This window comes from Pyxicephalus adspersus, chromosome 7 (assembly GCF_032062135.1).
Source record: "Pyxicephalus adspersus chromosome 7, UCB_Pads_2.0, whole genome shotgun sequence".
Taxonomy (NCBI): domain Eukaryota; kingdom Metazoa; phylum Chordata; class Amphibia; order Anura; family Pyxicephalidae; genus Pyxicephalus; species Pyxicephalus adspersus.
Window position 1 is genome coordinate 52,060,264 of NC_092864.1, and position 21,853 is coordinate 52,082,116.

General features: G+C 37.3%; 1 protein-coding gene across 5 annotated transcripts in view; it reads left to right on the plus strand.

The window, feature by feature from the left end:
* The window catches only part of ITPRID2 (ITPR interacting domain containing 2), a 57,952-nt gene that overhangs the window by 13,296 nt on the left and 22,803 nt on the right, over positions 1-21,853 (plus strand). For 4 of the 5 annotated variants that reach the window (XM_072418411.1, XM_072418413.1, XM_072418412.1 and 1 more), the window contains 6 exons: positions 839-894; positions 2,642-2,698; positions 8,158-8,200; positions 8,310-8,408; positions 12,026-12,234; positions 16,606-17,297. In XM_072418411.1, coding sequence (XP_072274512.1) covers positions 839-894; positions 2,642-2,698; positions 8,158-8,200; positions 8,310-8,408; positions 12,026-12,234; positions 16,606-17,297 — 1,156 coding nt within the window. The remainder of the gene's footprint in view (positions 1-838; positions 895-2,641; positions 2,699-8,157; positions 8,201-8,309; positions 8,409-12,025; positions 12,235-16,605; positions 17,298-21,853) is intronic. The other variant, XM_072418414.1, reaches the window with a different exon arrangement.

A 21,853-nucleotide genomic window follows, 5' to 3' on the forward strand; every position in this document is an offset into this window, starting at 1 on the left:
TTTGGATCTTTACATATTTTTAAAATTAAACTCCTGGAATATTTGAACCCTTGGAGAACGCTCTTGTGGGAGCAAGGTATAATGCAAGTCCTTTTGAAATCCCCTTTAGATGGAAAATAACATGCATTTGTTGTGGGGGAGCCCCACTGCATGGATACAAAGGGCTCTATTTGTAAAACGGGCAATCTGACATTCCCTCGTGGGAATCTCGGAACGTGGGTTTGTGTGTATCAATGGCAGTAATCGAGGGAATGTCATGTTCCCTGATTCAAAACTACTTTTGTGGGGGAACCCCTAACGTGACTGTTCTTTGCCGGTTGCAGAGGTGTTTGCAAGAAGTTTGTATTTCTGTATACCCAACTTAAATTTTCAGCAGGTTGGTGTTTTGCTGGTTTAAATGGAAAGGTTGCTATACATTACAAAAAAGTTTAGTAGGAATGCTAAATCATTTTTAAAAAGGTGAGGTCTTTAAAGATCCACCAAAGATCCACCAAATGCAAGAAGAAACATACGCTACATGGAAGGCTTTCTTGTGGTAGTTGATTGGATGGAAGCCTGAATTCTAACACTGTTGGTCCTTTTTATGTTTTAATGATTATGCTGTTTAGGAGTGATAACAAAAACCTTGCAGGAAACCCCATTTAAAATTAGTCGTCTTCTTTTTTTGTGTGTGCATTAGTAGATTACACTGTTTTCTTCCTCTAGTCTTTCCCAATTTGCAGTTTCTAGAAATGTTTGACCCCCCCCCCTATCTTTCACTTAGTATGGGTAGTAGAGGAAGGATGTGAAAACATTTTTTCTTACTTGACTAAATTGGGTAAATTTGTGGTTTTTTTAGAACGCCTTTAGGAGCGTCTCTAGATGAACAGACCAATCCAACAGGCTTTCCAAAGGGTAAGTGACAGTTCTGCATATTGCCTTATGTTTGCTGACAGCACAGTTAATAGAAACTGTACAACATACAAAACAGAATGTTTCTCTGGATTACATTTTGAACACCATAACCGGTGCAGATTTTCCCACACCTGAAACAGTGCTAACAATTCAGAGTATAGAACTTGGCCGTGTACACAGTCATGTGCAATAGGTTAGTGCGCCTCATTGAAATAGTTGATTTTTTTTTTTTTTCATATTTAAAAAAAAAAAAGCAAACATTAGATCTTCATTCTACCCAAGCATATAGAAAAAAATTACTTTAACCTAATGACACACAAATGTAACATTATGTATTTATTTTCCTACTCTTAAAGGAAAAGTACAAAGTTGTCATTTGGGGAAAAAAAAACACACAACTACACATATAAGCCCTACAAATTCATAAAATAAAGTTAGTTCCAGGGTGGGTGCAAATAGTCACCTACTTCTGGGGGTTTGCAAGCACAATCTGACCTGATTATATTAGGAGTCAGGTGTTCTTATTGATGTGCTTGTGGTGTCATTATGCCAAGATCTAAAAGAGCTCTTAAAGTCCTCAAAATGTTGTAGATGCACTGAAGTCTAGCAAGGAATTTAGGTTGATTGCCAAATTATTTGTCCAGGTGTGGCAGGCCCTGCAAATTCCTGTGACGAGCTGCCTGTTTAGACTTCCTTTAGAATTAATATTAATAAACAGTATTTATATAGCACCAACATATTACACAGCGCTGTACATTAAATAGGGGTTGCAAATGACAGACAGATACAGACGGTGACACAGGAAAGGACCCTGCCTGAAGAGCTTACAATCTAAGAGAATTAAAGTTTAATGGCAGTATCTTCAGGTAAATCTTGCAACCCTGTGGTAAAATGCAGACCTTTAGAATAATAAAAAGATTACACAAATTCAAATAAAAACAGAATAGTATTTTCATGCCATGTTGTAGAAGCCTCCAGGTTTTAGTAAATTAGTTTGGGAGACCTTTGAGTCATTTGAAACTGGAATAGTAATGCTGGTAGATGTAGTGATAATATGGACATCACATCTGTACATGATTCAAGAGAGCAGCCATGTCCTCCCTACTTGAAGAGTACTTGAATTTAGATGGAGAGTGGAGCAGGGATAGAACATTTCTCAGGTTTTGTTACTGGCTTTGTACATGCTGGTATTTCCCGTCACTTTTTCTGTTCGATATGCTCACACTGTAACAGAATGGGGATACATGGAGCGATAATCTAAGGGGTTCTAGACCTGCACCACCACCCAAACTGCTTTTACATTCATGCTTTACCTAAAGTACATTAAAAAGTGGATTTGTTTTCTTACCCATTTTGTACAAAAAAAAAAAAAATATTTGGCTTTTAAGTAAAAATGAATCTAGTGTTCAAAATGCAAATGACATTGTATTATGCGTTTTTCTTTCTGCACTGTTTGCTGAATATGTATGATATACTATGAACTCGCCACGCCTGTTTTATTTTCCTAACAATCTGCAGGAATATATATGGAATGATAATGATTTTTTTTTTTCTTGACTCAATCTTTGCTGTGCGGAAGTGAAACATGTTGCATGAGCAGCCAGTTTTTTTTTTTTTTTTTGTCTTGTTTGAACTGTGCTTAGTTCAGCTGAACACTGACCTTCAGTACGCTGCAGGCATCTGATACAGTAACAAGAAAAACATGTGGCAGTCCTGACTGAGTGTTCATGTTGCTTTTTCCCCTTAGGAATGATTTTGAAAAATGGCAACAGTTTTGAAGATGACTTGTCTCTCGGAGCTGAAGGTGAGTACATTTTCCTTTTTGCTGTCTACCCTGGAGAGGGAACCGTGTGTACAGTCCTGTAGAACAATGTCACCGATTCGGTATTGGTCTGCCACAAAAGTTTTAGATTCCGACTAATAATGAGGATGGTCATTTCTGGGCATTTATGATGGCCCAGGACTTTGACTGTCATTTTACAATATTTGGGACGTGTATGGGTTAAGTCAGGGCAACAAAGTTGAAAGTGGAGCAGCAGCTGTTACATTTTCTAGCAGAGTGGAGGGCTATGTTGAATTTCTTCACACTCTTATCACAAATTGTGTTTTTTAGGGTAGAAGTAGGACTTTTGCCCAATTAGCAGACCTCTTGACTCTTTTGTTGTAATCTGCACTATATGGCCACTTTTGGAACACATGGCATTTTTTAAGTAAATAAACTAAGGGTTGCACTAGAATTTTTTAAATTTTAGTGAGGGTTTCTGAAATGACAACACACTTGGCACTTAATTATACATAAAACAAAATATTTTGTGGAGGGCAAAGCTTGTCTGCTTGCAGGCGTGAAGTAGTACAATTATTTAGTCACACAACCCACTGGAACAGGTTATGGATTTAATTAACCTTTTAATGGTATAAGATCTTCCTGTACAGACTTGCTGGTTGTGTTCGTTGTCAGAATAAGTTGTCCTTATGTAATGTGCATTCACATTTCTGTGCTTCAAATTTCTCTCTTTGTGGATAGGCTTGGTGGGGGGAAAAAAGCTTTGAGATTAGAAGCAAGGCATGTGGCTGTGTTACTGTAGTTCTATTGCCTATTCTAATGCTTTTAATTACAGTTTGTTTTTTTTATTGTACTTTGTGTAAAAGTCTGCAAATTGCTATGGTTGTTAAAAATCAGCAATTTGCATGTAGTGTCTTGCTAAAAACATATAGTTCACAACATTTCTGCATAGTGCAAATTGATGTCCTAGTCTAAAGGGGGCTTCCATGAACCTTCAGTTTTCTGTCTGTACTTGCATGGATATTGGATACCAATTTTCCCAGCAAAAGTCACTTTTACAGGAAAACAATTATTATACCTCTGAACTGATTCTGTATTTGTGATCCAGAGCTTTATCTTAATACATTTTTAGAGTATTATAATGAACTTGGTAGATTTATGTTTTTGTACGTGCTTTGGCATTATATATATAAAATTATCACATAGTCCAAAAGCAGAAAACTAGAATGAAATTATATTACAATGTATGTAGTGAACATAGTGTAGTTTCTATAGGGTCCAAGCGATTCTTATTCCCCTCTGTGATGCTTGGAAGCTGTGGTAATGTTTGTTTAAATGGTTCAAATCACATTTTAATTGGTTTTTTACTGTATGCTACACATTGCTTTTCTGGGGTCAGAGTCCTCCGTTAATTTATCATTGTGTTCATTTTCCAAAGTAAATTCAGAAAGTTTACTTTACAAAGGTTTTTTTCATTTGTGAATTATGAAGATGTCAATCATTTAATTTTTCCATGCATGTGGAAGTGAACGTGCTTTACCCCTTTAAAAACCCACCTTTGTATTTGTATTCATGGCAAACATTTTTTTTTTCCTTATGAGAGGAATTATATGGGCTTTTACACCCTTTAGCTTTGACTGGCACCCCCCCTTTCCTGAGTCACTGACCCGGATCAAATGTACGGTATTTTGGTGGTTGTCTCTTGCTACTTCCCTGCCGTTTGGTTAGTGACTTAGAATTCTTAGAAATAGGAAGATCTACTTGGCAGCCAGACAACTAACGTTTTTAGGAGGTCAGCAATGGCAGCCCATGTGTGTCTGTAATGTACAACTTCCTGCCTATTTATGTATTATTCCACATTTCTTGCTAACTCAGCTGGTGCTGAGACATCTGTATGCTCCGACAGCCAAGTCTACCTGATGAGAAGAGGTTACCTTGCATTCTCTATTATGAATAAAGCAAACCTGTCCTGAGAATGTTTTCATAGGCTGCCATGCACAGGCATACGTGCTTGTTTTGGGCTGCTAAGCAGGAAAACTGGATGGACAGATGGCTAGCATATGCAGAATGTGGTTGGAAATGGCAGCCAGGATTCCTTTAGAGCCATAGTCTGCTTCTGTTCAATGTTTAGGCCGCATATAACATTGTGTTATAACTTGATGTCCGTTTTCTATAAAATAATAATGCTTGCTGTGCATGTATATCTGATTGTTTACGTTTACACAAGTTGTGGCAAGCTTTGACATAAAGTACTAACTAAAAGAAGGAAGAAGTTTTCGTTGAGACCCCTGGCTTGTAGCAAAGGCAGATTCGTCCTGGAGACTGTTTGGTTTGTGTATTAGCACAAGAACCAGATCTGTCAATTTGTTCCTTTGTGTCAGACTTAACTTCCTAGCAACCTGCCGGTGTCACACCATTTACGTTGTTCAGGGTTATGTGAAAAAGATTTGTTTCTTTAGTCACAATTCTAAGTGGTGTTTGGTTTCTTGTTTAGAGGCAGACAGGAATACAAATAGTGACTGTATGTGTCGTTCTATTTCTATGTATTTTATAAAAGGGAGCAGATTAGTACGTGATGGCCATGTCTAACCCATTGTATTCAATTTAGCAGCTTGTAGAGTAGTAGGTATTGTAATGTTTTATAGCCCAATGCATCCTCTCCACTTTCTAAAGCCTTAAAAGACTTTGTAAAGTTTTGGTGCCCGTTAAGTCTAAGTTTGAAAGCTATATACTGTGGCTGAAATTGTTTAGATTTTGCACCATGTAAATGATTCTAGCACAACTAAACTGCCTTTTTTTTTTAAATAACCATCTAGCCACATGCGGCTAGAAATGACTGGATCCCGGTCATTGGGCCAATGCAGGAAAACGGTTTACCTTGCATTTCATTGTTCCCTTATTATAGTATAGTGATAAACCAGAATGCATTGGAGTTTACTGATTTTTGTGCATGTACTTTAAAAAGGTCTTTGTGTGGACAAGGATGACAATACGTGATATCTCGTTCATTATTGTATTACCAGTCTGAAATGAAAAGGAAGGATAATGTACAGACTTTATAAACCAATTGGTCTTTCTTTCAACTCTCTTCCCAGTCTCTATATTTGATCCACTTGGCATGTTGTTATTCCTATTCCCACATCTATATTGTCCAAAATTGATCAGCCCTGATTATTAAAAGATATTTACAGTCAAAGTTTGGGCCCCCTTCACTATGTTTAGGGTTGTTTCAGGCCTAAAGCAGGTTTCAGGAGAGAATACCTGGGGAAGCTAATTTGATGCCCAGTCACTTCGAATGGTTGTAGTCACTTTAGCAACTCTTCTAAGGCTCTCCCACAACACTAAATATTCTGTTTGAAATTCAACTGAGCTGTACTGAAAAGTAACCTGATGTCTGCTGTTTGCAGGCTTTGTAGAGGTTATAGCCATTTCTTGTGGCCATTCAGCTAAAATAGATCTACATTGGTAAGCACTCTGACACCATTCAGGATAACAGGTGTATGAATAAAAAACAAAGCTTAGCTGTTATGTATCAGAAATAAGTGATCTGCTGCTGCTGCAAACAATGCATTGAATATTATGTGGCAAGACCCAGGAGCATGTGCTTTTTCTGAAATACATTTGCAGTATATCGCTAATCTGGTGAGGTGAAGCTTTTCCAAGAGCCATACATTCATGTGCAAACAGGAATCCTGTGTTTGTTGCTTTTGTTTTTTTCATTGCATGTGATTGAAAATTTGAAGTAAAAGTTAATTTAGCAAAGTAAACTTGTTGTGCTCTGAATGCTTTAATACGATAAATTAACCCCACCAAATTATATGCATAGTTTTTTTTTTCTTTGTTTTAGAAAGCAGGTCCAGTTTTGTCCACAAATACAAGTTACCTTCTTCTAGATGCCCAAACTGTATATACCTTGTAAAACACATGCTTTTACAGGGATGTGTGGGCTGTTCTTGCTGTTTCATTACATATAGACATTAATATATTCTTTTTGGCTTTTTGCTTTACTAAAGAATGTTAACAAAAAACCATGACTTGTTTTTTGTTTTTTTTTCTTATTATTTTTTTCTCCCTAGCTAACACACTTGTCTGCATAATCCAAAACATGGTTTAAACCCTATGATGTAAGCAGAAATGCCATGTACTTGACATGCAGTATATATGTTGGAGACTTTTGAACTGGCATTTTTACTTCTACCTATTCCCATCATGTTTTCTTGCATTGCCGGTCTTTTTATACTGTTATACAGGATGGATTTTGAACCCTTTACACAAGGGTAGAGCCAGATAAATCTGATCCTTCTAACTCTGAAGTCCACAAAGGGTTCTATGGTATTTAACCTGTGAACCCTTATTCAAAGTTTGTGTTCACTGTACCTGAGTTTTTTTTCTCTGCCAAAGGTTTAGAGATTCTAACAAGCATTGTATCTTATGATCACTCTCAGGGCATTTCTTCACTATTCAGTAATCACAAACGATGTATCTGTAGGTTGCTTCAGTGCCAGGATGAGCCTAAGTAAGTTTTGGAATATATGCAGAAGTTCTATATTGGGCTATTCTCTGCTTTAACTATATTGGTCCTATAGAATGTCTATAGTCTGTAGAGACTGGTAAAATACTGGGTTGGTTGAAGTCGAGTGTCCTATAATAGATAACATTATACTGTAAATGCAGGCACCCCAGGCCTTCTAACAAATGCCAATCTCTAATTTTAACACTGTTTATATTTTACTGATATTTCAGTTATGGGTAGACATTGATAGGTTGAATTACCTAGTGGTATCTAATATCTGTAATTTCTTTGCTTCCCACCAAGGTGGGATTAATGGGCATAGTTGGAAACCTTGCTACAGAGCGCTTACTACCAGAGCATTCAAGAGATAGAAAGCCAGCCGGTGATTCATTCTGAAATCTATTTACATAAAAAATGTCTTTGGAGGATTGACGTTCCACATAATATAAAAGTATTATAGCCAATCCTGTATGATTTTTGTAGTTGATCTTGGCATCCCCTGTTCTTTGTTTCACACACTTTCACAAGAAAATTGCAAAATGATTTTTGAGCTCTATAAAAAAACATTCATTTGTGGTTTTAAAATGAGCGAGATTAAGATTTGCAGAGACACTCGTGTATTGACACGTACGAGTTATCAGCTGTCTGAAAGAGTAGATTAGTGCATGCATGGTAGATATTATCCTGTGAAAGGAATCTAATATTTGTGAAATCAATTACAGGATTTATTTTATGAAACAAAAGCTATTGGGGATTTGAGTCTGGTTCTGTGAATGAGACAGCTGCTGCTAATTGTTACAGATCTGTAAAAGAATTTTATAAGTGGCATGTACCTACAGATCTGACAGGCTGGGCATTTTACAAAGTATTCTGTGATCTGATCCCTTGCCAGTTAAAAAATGAAATGATGTGTATCTATAGTAACTGAGAAGTATGACTAATTTCTTCTCTCTTCATTGTTTTTTAGCAAATCATCTCCATGAAAGAAACTTGCCAATGGAGCACCCATTGTAAGTAGCACATTATGTTGTATATTCCAACCCTCCTCTGTTCTGATTGACTTGCTGATAAATCATTGGTAATAATTGTGCATGCTTATAATAACTTTGTTCTTGAAAGCAGCGGAATGCTGGCAAAAGACCGAAGACTTCAGTTTCATCAGAAAGGGAGAAGCATGAACTCTACCGGATCTGGGAAAAGCAGTGCGACTGTATCCAGGTATTTTCTTAATGTTTTCGAGTTGTGCTGTCACCCAAATATAAGGGGTGGAGGGAGATTCAGCTTTTTGTAGAACTCTATTTTCCAGTGCTTGACTCATTCTTTCTACCTACTTGTTCTTTGCTTGGTTCTCCTGCTTTTTTGAGGATAGATGGGACTTTATTTATTTTTCCACGGGGTCATTGGGGGGGGGGGGGGGGGGGGGGGGGGGGTACTTGGTACTACACAATACCTTCCTCAGGTGATGCCTAAGAATCAATTTGAATGTTAGAGGTCAGATCGCTTTGGTGCCTATCAAAGACAACATTGTTTGTGTGATGTCATAGTCTTTTTGGGTGAAGCTAGCTTTGTGCAGCCATTAGAAATGGGCTGAGTTAGAACCTTTACCAATAGCCGCTTGAGGGATTCCTTGCTTTACCAAAACGAGCACGTAATTGTTGTAGGTATCCACTCCTGTATTCTCTGACCTTCTGTTTATAAATTGTCTTCACTCAGAAGGAAAGTTGGGTTTTGTTGGTTAGGTATAGGCTGTAGCGTCTATATAGCCGTGTTGCTGGTTATACCTATATATAAATGACTTACCACACCTAACATTCTCCTGGGTTCTACAAATTGGAAATGAGCAATTCTGCAAGTAGGTCAGTTATTTTCAGTCTGCCTGGCTTCTAGCTACCCCACTTTGAAGCACTGTCTTAATGAGAAAAACAAAACAATCGTTAGTCACTGAAAAAGCAGGGCAACCCAACAGTATTTGAGAGCAGAGCTCCTTACCTGTCACTAGACAATATCATTTGGTTACAGTGAGCCATTCCTGTAGCTTCTCATTCTAAAACAATATCTTATTTTACCATTTAGAAATCAAAATTCACTTAACACCCAGTAAATATTATATTTTCCTATCCTCAAGAAAGGAATGAGAAAATCCTTAGATTTCATTCCCTACAGTTATGGGGCTCAAAATAAAACTGTTCTTTTCTTATGTTAGAAGCTAGTTTAGTGTTTCCTGTTTTATATTTTTACACTCCTGTATGGTTTGCCAGCACAGCCTTCTGCAGGAAGTGTTGGTAGCTAGAAGCTGCTACTCCCACGGAACAATGGAAGTTTTGTCACGTTTCTTAGATGTTCTTATTTTGGATCAAAACACAGTTTACAGGAATGTCTTAGTGGTGCTGATGCTGCTGTCTTTATTTTTCTCAAAGAGCAGTTTAAATGCTGACCAACTGTTCATTTTTAGAGTAAGTGAACCACAAAATGCAATTAGAACAAAGATGGCAATAATTTCAGGGTGGGATGTCTTTTAACAATGTATGTTTGTTATTCAGCTACAGACAGTAAAAAGCCACTTTAAAGAAACCCTGTCAACTCGATTTAAAAAATACCAGTACATTGCACAGGAAGACAGAATATCTCTGCAGTAGCCAGTCTGTGTCCTGTCTGTAATAAGTCATACAGCCCAATTAAACCTCTTTGGCATTTATCAGTAGTGTTGGGTGGTTGTATCTCTTGCCACATCTAGCTCCACACCCCTAAATCCATTACATGTTTGTGTCAGAGGATGAACCATTTCACAAGGCATGGAAATGCATGCTTGTGACATTCCTGGAAGTAGTGCATTAGGTTTATACCATAGACGGGAATGGAGGAGTGGTAGTAATGGGCAATGGAGGAGACAGTATACCCAACGTTTAGATTGGGTCACCTTTAAATGTTATGAACATATCACGTTACATTGGTTTTCTAAAAGTTTTACCCTCTCAATATCTCAAACCACTCTCTGAAGGACTACCGTTCCAGGGCCTCCGGTTTCTTTATCTCCAAGCATACAGTTAATTTTTCTTGCAAGGCTTCTGATAATCTAATGCCAGTGATACTCCTTGGACCTATTTGTGGCTTATGAAATTTGAGAAAACAAAGTTTCCAATTTTTCATGTTAGCTCTTAGGGCTCCCACAACATAGATGGCAATATATTTTTCCTGCCCAGGAGGGTGGACAGTTCGTTTAAAATAATAATAGAAAAAAGGATTATAGCTCAAGGAAATGTGCTTAGAGTATCCTAACATTTTAGGCCATATTTTGATGCTAGTTGGTTGTTGTATTGATTTTCTAACCCTAAAGCTATTCGAGTCAATGACCTAAAATATGATTACTGACTTAACTGGCTTGATTCTTGTTCCTGGTCAGTACTGAAGTCATTAGATCCTTATGATGGCAAGGGAACCAACAATTTCAGAAGAAAGGATTAGCAATTCCAGTCTGTACATTTCTTTCCACACAAGGTTTCTTGAAGCCTCGGAAATACACAGCAAGAAAATGTGAAAACCGTATAGGACAACAAAGTTCCATTCTGAAGCATTTGCACTGCATTATGAAATACATGCCAGAGATCTGACTGAACTTGGGGTATTTGCATTGAGTTTGCTGAAGTAGGTGCTTTACAAGCCATGGATATGCTAGCAGCTTAGAATCTCATCTTATACTGTTTTGTGCGCTGCCAAAGGGACACCATTTTACATCGTGTCCTAGTCACTTCACAAAAACACATATATGCTGAACTTGTAGAAGAAATATTAGACTTTATGACCTGTATGCCCAGGGCATCATTCCTCTTTTCAATCAGTAAGTCAGGTCTGCTTTACTTGTTGAAAATCCAGTGTTTAGCAACTTGGCATTGATCAGTTACTCATTTCCACCAGTGTTAACTTGTAGGTCTACCATAACGCAACCAGAGTTAGGGCTGGTACTTGGGAGGCTTTCATTGCCCGAAGGCCACATAGGAGCTTCTGCCTATTTTTGCTTGAGACTACAGTTAGAAAACCATTAAACAAATCTGTCTGGACTCTCCTGATGCTCATTAAGGATTAGAACATTTTTTTGTGTAAAAACTTGTATATGTAGGGAATGTACGCAGGCAGCATGGTGGGTCAGAGGTTAGCACTGTTCTTGAAGTTTGCAGGTTCTTCCTGTGTTTGGGGGGGTTTCCTCCGGGTACTCTGGTTTCCTCCCACATTCAAAAAAACATGCAGTTGAGTAATTGCCCCCCCACTAAATTGACCTTGGACTGTGTTAATGACAAATGACTATTCGGTGTTCTCCCCAGCCTCTTTTAGCCGGGCACACACAAGTTGGGTCACAGTACAGGGGCTACCATCCGCCTATAATTTTTTTCCCACCCCGTGTAGTAAAGTAATGTTTGGGTTAAACACTAATTATTAGTTTGTGAACCCGTTTGAGAGAAACCTACTGACATGACTATGGACTTTAAATAGCGCCAACTTATTATGCAGTGCTGTACAAATAGTATATTATAATAATGTGCTTGTTTACTAAACGCTGCTTAGTAATATGTTGGTGCTTTATAAATAATCAAACTTATCAAATTAAATAATACCCAGCATTATGACCAGAAATTTTGTCCAGGGCACACTGTCAAATGATCATGAGTGACTAGCTTTTAGAATGACATGTACATCTTACAAAACTCTTATGTTGATGTAGAGAATTACGCAGAGAAAGCTTCCTAAGAAAACACATGATATCCCCCTTAAGAATGTCATCAAAGCCTCTGGTGTGTGCATGTTGTTAAAACCACAAAAATGTATTTTATATTTTATTTCAGTGTATCGGAGTTGCTAGACCTTTATGAAGAAGACCCGGAGGAAGTCCTTTATAACCTAGGATTTGGTAGAGATGAGCCAGACATTGCTTCCAAAATACCATCAAGATTTTTCAACAACTCGTCTTTCGCCAATGGGATCGATATTAAAGTGTTTTTAAATGCGCAGATGCAGCGCCTAGAGGTGGATAATCCAAATTATGCCTTAACAAGTAAGAGGATTCTTTCTATTTAGCTTGTTATGCCCTAATGAAGTTCAAATTGTTATCTATATAGGTAAAATTGGACTTATTATTGTGCTTTATCTTTCATTCATTTTAACTAAATAAGGTCAAAATGAGGAGGAAGTACTTTTTTTTTTTTTTTACTGTTTGCACTGGTTTGAAGAAAAACAAAATCTTCCTTAAAGCGTTGGGATGGTAGCAGGAAGTTAGCCTGTGTTGGGCAATGTCTTGATTCTCTAACACTGTTTTGTCTAGCAGTAAACCTAACTCCCCCCTTTTCTCTGCATCCGTAAGAAAAAAACACTGCCTTGTCTTGGTTAGTTTTGTCATTCAGTTTCATACTGGTTGTAGTTCTCCTTTAAACTTTGCCAGGTAAACATGCAGCTAATGTGTGTGCATGCATACATGTATTTTTTCCCCAATGAATAGAGCTTTGTTATAGCTTAAAATTCCAGGCTTTCTTGGCATCTGCTGCATGCTGTGTGGAGTATACTGAAATATTTCACACAAGTCCAACAATCCGGACTGTCTTTAAAGTTAAATGTTCTGTATTTATTAGCAGTGAACAATTGCATGCTAAAATGAAGTCCAGCTTTTCTGACAACCTATGATGTACAGTTTTATTTCAAAAACTCTCATAAACTAACTGCATGACAACTATAATGTTAACATTGCATAAATCAAAAGATCCAATGCTAACTTTAGCTGTAAACTAACCTTATAGTGGAACGAAGTCCAAGCTTTGAACTTTGCATAGATTATTAGCTAGCCATTTTCTTTGCCTTAGGAAAATAAAGCTCAAAATCCATTGCGGCTACTGATCATTAAATAGGAACTAAACCCAGTATACTCTACTCTTCCAAGTTCTGTTGCAGGGTGCCGCAATCTTCTCCCTTCCTTCCTTATGATCTTTGGCCATCTTGATTGGTTTGAGTTGCAATGACATAACTCCTGCGCAGGCATTCATTCATTCATTTATGGCATGTGCAAATAAAGCAGCTTAGCTTTTTTTGACAAGAGCGATCAGGAAAATAAGGAGGGATTATTGCAGAAAGGACGTTGCGTACCACTTTCTGCAATAGTGTTCTGTCTTATCAAGCACTTTTAAACTTTATGCTGACTAGATATTGCTTACTAAATGCATGCTGGCCTGCCCAGGCTGCCACTGCTGGCTCTTTAACCTCCCTAGCGGTTCATTTCTTTCCGGTTTTATATGTCTAAAAGCGGTACATTGTTTTTCATGAAAATTTATTTTACAGTATAATATAATAGTATGCGTATAATGTTTGAAACACAAAATCATGTAAAAACAATAAATTGTTTTTGAAAACAATGTACTGCTTTTACACATAAAAATCCAATGTATTGCATTCAATACAGTTATTTTGTATTGAATGCAATACAAATGGATTTTGAATTTCCCGCCCCGCCGGCAACGTGCACGCACCAACGTCACCGTGAACTTCCAGGTGACTCATCGGATGCAGAAGCAGGAAGAAAGAGACGGAGATCGCGGCGCTGGACGGCGCGGGACGCCGGTGGATCAGGTAAGGCTCTATTTACTATTACCTTCCCATAGGTTTACATACCCTGAGTGTGACTCAGGGTTACCACTTGTAGCAACTTTTTTTCTACCCCGAGTCACACTCGGGGTTACCTCTAGGGAGGTTAATAAACCTTTTATTATCCTGAGGAATTAGTTGTAGTGTTCATTCAGGAAAATAGAACTATATATCCAGCATAAACTAATGGTTTACTGTATTTGTGGGAATCTGTATACACTTTGAATTAAATATTTAGTAGCAATAGGAAAAGAGCATATTGTGAGTTTAGGCTTCCTCAACTTTCAGCATGTTCTTACACTAACATGGCAAAATCATTTTTTAAGAGAATATAGGATGAAATTCTGTTTGTCCCTGTGGGCAAAAGCTTAACTCTTTTTGTTCTGTTTATAAAACAAACAAGAATTCCTGTGAGGGCAAACAAAAATAAACAAGAATTCCTCACACTAAGAGACTCTAATAAACATGTCTGTATTTAATTTATTTTACATAATTCTGTTTACCAGCCAATGGACTTCAGCTGGTGTTATATATCTCACACCATACAGCTCTGTTGCATCTCGGATCATCTTCAGTGCTGCCTAATTGTACACGGGGGATGATGCCAATACATTGATAGAAAATAATGTGAGTTTTAGTATATGGAACTCCAAGCCATGAATGGGCAAAGTGACTTTCTTGTTACTTAAGTTTATGTCTTTACAATGACTGTAAAGCTTGAATTGCCCTTTTTAAATAAAAATATGGTTAAAGCTAAATGGAAGTGCATTTATAACTTTTTACAGATGTAAAGAGTCTTGGATTGCCCTAGCATTTTGCTGACATTTGCTTTTTTCCTTGTTTGCTGGAGTTTGTGTTTACATAAGATTGCAACCTGTTCCTTACTGCTCAGCTGTGAACTTAATTTGATTGCAGGATGCTGAAGTTGATGCCCTGGTAAAGTTTAAGGGGGAAGTAAACCAATGCTCATCTGTCTCCATTCCCTCACAGGGCACTGACAAATTCTGTATTCTTTCTGAGAGCTATCTTCTGGCATTTTGATTGGCTGGGTACAGGTTGACGTAACTCCTGTGCAGCTCAGATTTTAGGCAGATACCCAGAGCAATTAGGCAGATAGGAGCTATACCTGTCTTTGTATAATACCAACCTGCATGATCATTCTTCTTTTCCAAAAAAAAAAAAAAGGGTAGTTTGTATGGATAATTATGTTCAAGAATCATCAATGGCTACCTATGTATCCATGCATAGGGGACACTAGGTGTAGTCATACTTGATTGTAGGACATTTTTCCACCACTACAGGTAATTTTAGCTTTAATGTCTAAGGAATACACTCTTCATAAGTGACTAGCTCAGCACAAACTTGTTTTTGTTGTGATCCTTCAATATTCACGCTATAGCATTTAAGATCTCCTTTTTATTTTTGTAGATGCAATTTATATATCTTTAAACCTTGGTAAGTTTTTCTTTTATTTTTTGCTAGCCTGCCATTTGCTGAAAGTATGACTGGATCCAGTTTCATGTCTTCAGCCTTAATTGTAAAAAAAAAAAAAAAAAAAAGCATTAATTCACAGCGTGGGAATATCTTTAAATTGTCTGTAATTTCTACTTGGTTAATAATGTATGAAACTTTATTGTATGTTTTTACATAAATCAAATAGTAATGATAAAAGCTGAACTTCAGGCAGATATAAAATCACAAATAATGCAGCTTTGTAATTATTTACACATCCTAACTATGGCTTCCCATTCAAAATATAAATGCTGCACTTATTATATTCTGTTTTCTCTGTGTCCCAAATCTTCAATTTCCCTCAAATACCTATTGGTCCTGCCAGCAACCATTCCATGTAATGCAGTTTGCTGTGATAGGGTGGCAATGATGCTGCACTCCTCCTGAATTCAGATGAGTTGCCACTCTCCTATAGGCTGTGCCTACTATAACTACAGCAGGAATACCATTTGCAGCGAATGTAGCCATCAGCATTGTTTTACATCCCTCTGTCTTGTCAGTCAACACAAGTCCTGCCTACGGGGTTAAAAACCCTTCCACGGTAAGTGTGTAAGACACAAATGAAGGAGAATTTGACTTAATTGGAGAGGTAAAGGATGGGGACTGTTTACTTTAAAAGTTTGTGCCTTACATAATAAATGTAAAAGCACCAAATCCATGGGTAACTTCAAGTTATTATTTTTACTTGTATTTTTAAAGCAAACAGTGTAAGTATCTGTAAGTATTTGGCTTGGATTCAGCCTAGTGTAGTGTACAGCAGAGGTTAGGGAAGTAGTCTACCAATCAACTGGGAGAGCGCATATGTTGGTGTGCTGCTTCTTCTTCCACTAACCAGTTACAAGGTGGGGGTGCAGAGAAGACATGTAAGTAAATGTGAAAAACAAATGAGGTTCTCCCAAGTAGGACAGCGTTGTAAATCACAGGACTTAATGCACAGAAAGTCAAACCTTTAAGCAGGTAAAATAACTACTTTGATATGTATTTGATTTGTGTATTTAGCCATTTGCCTGGAGTTCATTTTCATTTATTTAGGCCTAACATATTAAAATGCAGTCCTCCGGACTTGTCCTCCAAATAGAAGTACCAAAAATGTTTTGTTATAAATTTGAAAAAATAATAAAATAAATACCTTTTGTTTTTATAACATTGTGGATTGCTATTTTAATACATTGGTCAAATGATTTGATTATACTTTAGTATACTTGTACGTTTACACATTTTAGGTTACACTTTAACTGGATTTTTAGGTTCTTTCCTTTTAACATTTTACCTTTATTCTGAACAGGTCGTTTTCGTCAGATTAAAGTTCTCACAGATGTTGCAAATGCATTTTCTTCATTGTATTCTCAAGTGTCTGGAACTCCTCTTCAACGCATAGGCAGCTCAAAATCTCTTACAACCCCTACTACTGCAGACCCCCCCAAACCAGCACCTCTTACCAGAGCTTCCAGTCAGACTGCAGCTCGATTCATGGAGACCTTATCAAAACTTAATTTATGTGTCAATAAAGCTGAAGGGGATGCAATGACTGTCCATTCTCCAGATGAAGGTGGACAGTCAGTAAAGAATAATGAAGAGGAAGGAAGTAAGAATGAGCAGAAAGCTCAAAAGCTTTTTAAAAAGAATTCTTCACCTCTTGCAACAGTTAAAGAGGAAGCCTCCTCTTCACTTGTCACAGACTCAAATGGCCATGATATTTCTACCATTTCAAAAGAAAATGATGTTGCCATGGACCTTTTGCTTGACCCCAACAGCATTAAACCGGAAGAAACCTCAATGAACTTAGAGGAAAGTAGCTCTTCACAAAATGCGGATTCTGGGTTTAAAGAGTTGAACATCTCCACTGATCAGGATTGTGGGAAATACCTAACACAAAATAATCCACCCACATCCACCCCGGACAAGGGGCAGTTTGCTCCAAATCCTTCAATAACAAGCCTTCTAATACAGGCAAAGGAGTCTTTTGAGTTGGAGGAGGTAAGATGGACATTCTTTTTCTTTCTGAAGTGGTATTGGTTGACATAGTTTATTGTCATTATATAAGAATGCCAAAATATGATTAGTGGTGTGATTCCATCACACATTGGATGTCTCTGTTATGCATGTATGCCACAGCTAGCAAAGCTTTTGTTTGTTATTTCAAGGCTTGCTAAAGAATTGTATTGTCACCACTGAAACTTTGCAATGACATTTACTAAAACGCCTTTTGCACATTAGTGGTGCATGCAATCTGAAACAGTTATTCTGAAATTGGTCTTCGCTGAATTGTCGGATACCCGAAATATGTAAAAAGCTTTGGTTGAGTAGATGTATAGAACGTGTGATATTGAGGCATTCTTATATGGCTAACTGTTGAGCTGTGGAATTCAGTGAGTGGTCTGTCATATTGAAATGACATTTGTCCTTTAACACAATACTTAATATGCAGATTTTTTAATTTTGTTCCCTTCTGTGAGACTTTACCAATTTTAATTCCAATTAAAGTAAGTAGACCATAAAACATGATAACTCATAAATTTTTATAACAATATTCAAAGACTGCTTGTTTTTTTTATTATAGGCATACCCTCCAATCTATGCTATACTGTTTTTTACCCATTCATACACAAAGTAACTCACAATAACCCCATCCCACCAGTTTTGGAGTCCACATCCATCAAACCACATTAGAAAAGAACACCCAATACTTTCTTCTTACTTTCTTGGATCTCTGAGATCTCTTGGATGCTGTACACTACAGATCTCTACTCCTCCCTTTCTTCTTTCTTAACTAGTATGGAAAAACCCCCATTTATGTTGACCCTGCTGTTTTCATAATTTTCAATGCTTTCTTTCATCGCATGGATAGATATGGGTGGGTTTTGTGTCTAGTAAAACACAAGCCATGTAATTGTGCATATAATTTCCCGTCTTTTTTTTTTTTTTTTTTTTATTCCTGCATTTAGATGTTTAACACTCAATAGGCTCTGTCTATGTTCAATATCTGTTTAAAATGTACCTTGGAGTGTAGGAGTCCCATCTGCAGTTGAAGCATTGGCAGCCCTCTGACCTGCAGATTGGTTTTGGTAAACCAATTATTATTCTTATTAATCTTGCCTGCTTAGGGTATTCACTCGGATCTCAAACCAGTATCTCCCTAAAGATGAGCGGCTTTAATCTACAGCCTAGCGCCTTCTTGGTCATCAGCCAACTTCTCGACTTTTCTACAATCTGGATGAGATTGAACATCCTAGAACTGCTGGCAGCCTTCCTTCAGGTTTAGCTGTGGTATCATGCTTGTGATCTCTATTTATTGTACAGCGTAGCGCAATATAAATACTGTTTAAAATTAATATTAATATTATTGTGGATCTTAGTATCTTCAAACACAAAATGTAGAATAAGGCCAAGGCGACCTCCTATACTTATTTAGAATGTTATCTTAGTCTTCGTACCCAGAACAATTTTAGTAAATTTTGTGTGTGTGTGTGTGTGTGTAAATAAATATATATATAATATATAATGATATTAGCAGTCATTTTATTTTTTTCCAGTTCCTTTTTTTAACCTCCAACTCTCCAGCTGGAAGGATACAGAACATTTAGCTGCATCACTTCCTCCAGTGAAACCCAGCAGCCAGACTCTGGTCTGCACTACTTCAGATCATGTAATCTAAGGAAGTTGAAGCTCTAATATTTACTTGAAACCTCATCAAACATTTTCCCACAGTAAACACTGCAGCAAAACAAAGAGCAGCTAGAGCCCCCCTTCACATGAGCGGCATGATGAATATTGAAGCCCGATAGTGACATAGAGTAATCTGCATTCACAGGGTTTTGTTGTTATAGTTGAAATGCTGACTTCTGTAATTCTAGATCTTTGCTTTGAAGAACAATGCTCCTTTGAGGCAATTAAGCCAGCCAGTGTATAAAGCTGTATAGCAAGCAGAAATAAAAAGCCATGGAGTGCAGTTGTGTGCATTAACAAAATACATTCTTTTTGAATAAAAATGCAAATCACTGAATCTCTCAGTTCCAGCCTTGCCCAGTGCCTTAAAGAGACGTAGAGTCTTTGCTGTAAACTTTTATCAGTCTTCTGCTAATCCTTCCCATAGGCCGAGGTCAGGTAGCTGCATTGCTTAACTGGAGATGAAAAAAGTCTGGACTTGTAAATTAGCTCTTCTAAATACCTCTGTGTACATATGACTCCATCTTGGATAGCCATAGAAGCCAAAGGAAGATCGATGAATGCTGGTGGGAGTGAGGGGCTAAATTAAAGTGAATTTGTTTGTGCTCAATGTGTGTGCAAGACAAAGGTTTACGTTGAAAGTTGAGAAATTGGAGTTTTACGATTCTGCTCCAAAAAAAAATTACATGTGTTTCAAATGTTTTATAATTTTTGCATCAAAATGTTCATTTCACAATAAACCCACCATCATCCTATTCATGTAATTTGATAGTATTGTGAACTATACACAATTTCCATTCATCATTTTAGCAAACCTATGGGTACTGGTGCATGTACTAACTTTGGCTTATTTAAATGGTCGTTTATGGGTATTACTTGAGTATTGTTCAGACCACATCTGGAATATCCAGTCCAGTTGTGAGCACCACATTGTGGAATTGGGAAGAGAGTGCAGAGAAGGCCAACTAAACTAATAAAACAAACGGAGGAGCTCAGCTATGAGGAGAGATTAGCTAAACTGAATCTATTCTCCCTTGAGAAGAGACGCTTAAGGGGGGGATATGATCACCCTGTATAAATATATAAATGGTGTATATATAGAGAATTCTCATCCCAATTATTCACTTTAAGATCATTACAAATGACAAGAGGGCACTCTTTGAATATGGAGGAAAAGAAGTTTAAGCTCCGGATAAGGAAGGGATTCTTCACTGTAAGGTCTGTGAAAATGTGGAATCGGCTCCCTCAGGAAGTACTTTTAGCAACTACTATAGATTGCTTTAAAACTTTAATACCCAGTGATATTCTGCAATAAAGCAAAATAAACAGTGCCCATTGATCAGGGAACATCATATTGCCTCAAGGGACCAGGAAGGATTTTTTTTTTTTTTTTTTTCCCCGATGGAGTAAATTGAGCCATGTATTGTAAGGGTTTTTTTCTCTGCCTTTGGATAAACTGTCTGTGTGGTTTTATCTGGGATATACTGGTTTATAGTATGTTTAAATCCCATGGTTGAAATTGATAGAGTTGTCTCTTGTCCATGGACGTGCACAGTGATAAGCTTTCCCGTTGGTATTGCCCCTGGCAATCACCAGCCAATGGAAATAACACTACATAGTGATCAGCATTTACTGGCATGTGTTTGTAGAGAACTGGTTTGCAGACATTAAGGAATGTTCTAAGTATCAAACCAAAATTGGCTGAGTCATTTGTTGAAAGCTAATGTTTCACATAAATCTGTCTTTTATGAGTCATTCTCTGTCCCCTGGGAATGGCTCCTTTTTTTTACCCTTTTGGATGCCTCAAAGAAATGCCAATAACCACTAGATTGTTGTGTTTTGATGATTCTTATTCATCGAATGGAAAGTTGTCCTAATGTTTACCCATAAATATATAGTATGCATATATAATGTGTATGCGGACCTAGTCAGTCAATTTGGTACTGATAATTAGGTTTTTGTTGGATACTAACAAGGTAAATGACCCTTAGGTTGAATGAATACACTACTATGCTAGTTCCCTTTATAGAATTTTCATTCATTTTCTTCTATTTTTATATTGATAAAGCAGTTACAGGAGTAAGACCCCCCCAAGCAATAGGTCAATGGCCAGGATCTTTAGGTAAGCTATCTTTTCTACAAAGGTTTAGTGGCTGAAGCATTCTTGCAGTTTTTTTCTCTTAAGTAACATGTACTTAAATAAATCCCCATCCCCTGACTGCAGCATGTTAAATCCCTATCTTCCTTGTTCCATAATTTGTGTGTGGTTCTACCCAACACTGCACAACAGGTTTTCTTTTGAAAACTTTCTCTTATTGTGCAGCCCAGCTCACCCATAGATGAACAGTGGTTAGCGTGCAAACTAAAAAAAAATGGGGAAACTGGCTTTGGGGCTTCAGAAGAAAGGCTTTAGTGGTGAGAAAGGCCACACAGTAAAGATTCCTGGAACTAAAAAGAAATGCAAGTGCAGACACACTTCATCAAGCAAACCATAGTTATATTTTAAAAGAAAAGTTTCTTGTCCTTTTTAGTAATTTTTGCCTCTTTTGGGGCCTATAACACAGGGCTGACTCTGCCCAACAAATGACTATCCAGTCGGTTTGGAAACCCACCCCCCTTCAAAATCTTCACATTGTATCACTTTGCATCTTAAAATGATGTCCCACACAAAAATAAATTGCAGTAGAAAAATTTAGCTGGAAAAATATAACCTCCAAGCTATATTTTTTCAGCTAAATGTATTTATTGTTGCAAACCAGCAAAAGTGAATATTTTGAAGGGTGTGATAATTTTCCATATCTATTGCAATACATGACTTTTGAGGTTTTTGTAACTAAGCACAGTAAAATCTAACAGTTAAAGTTGGA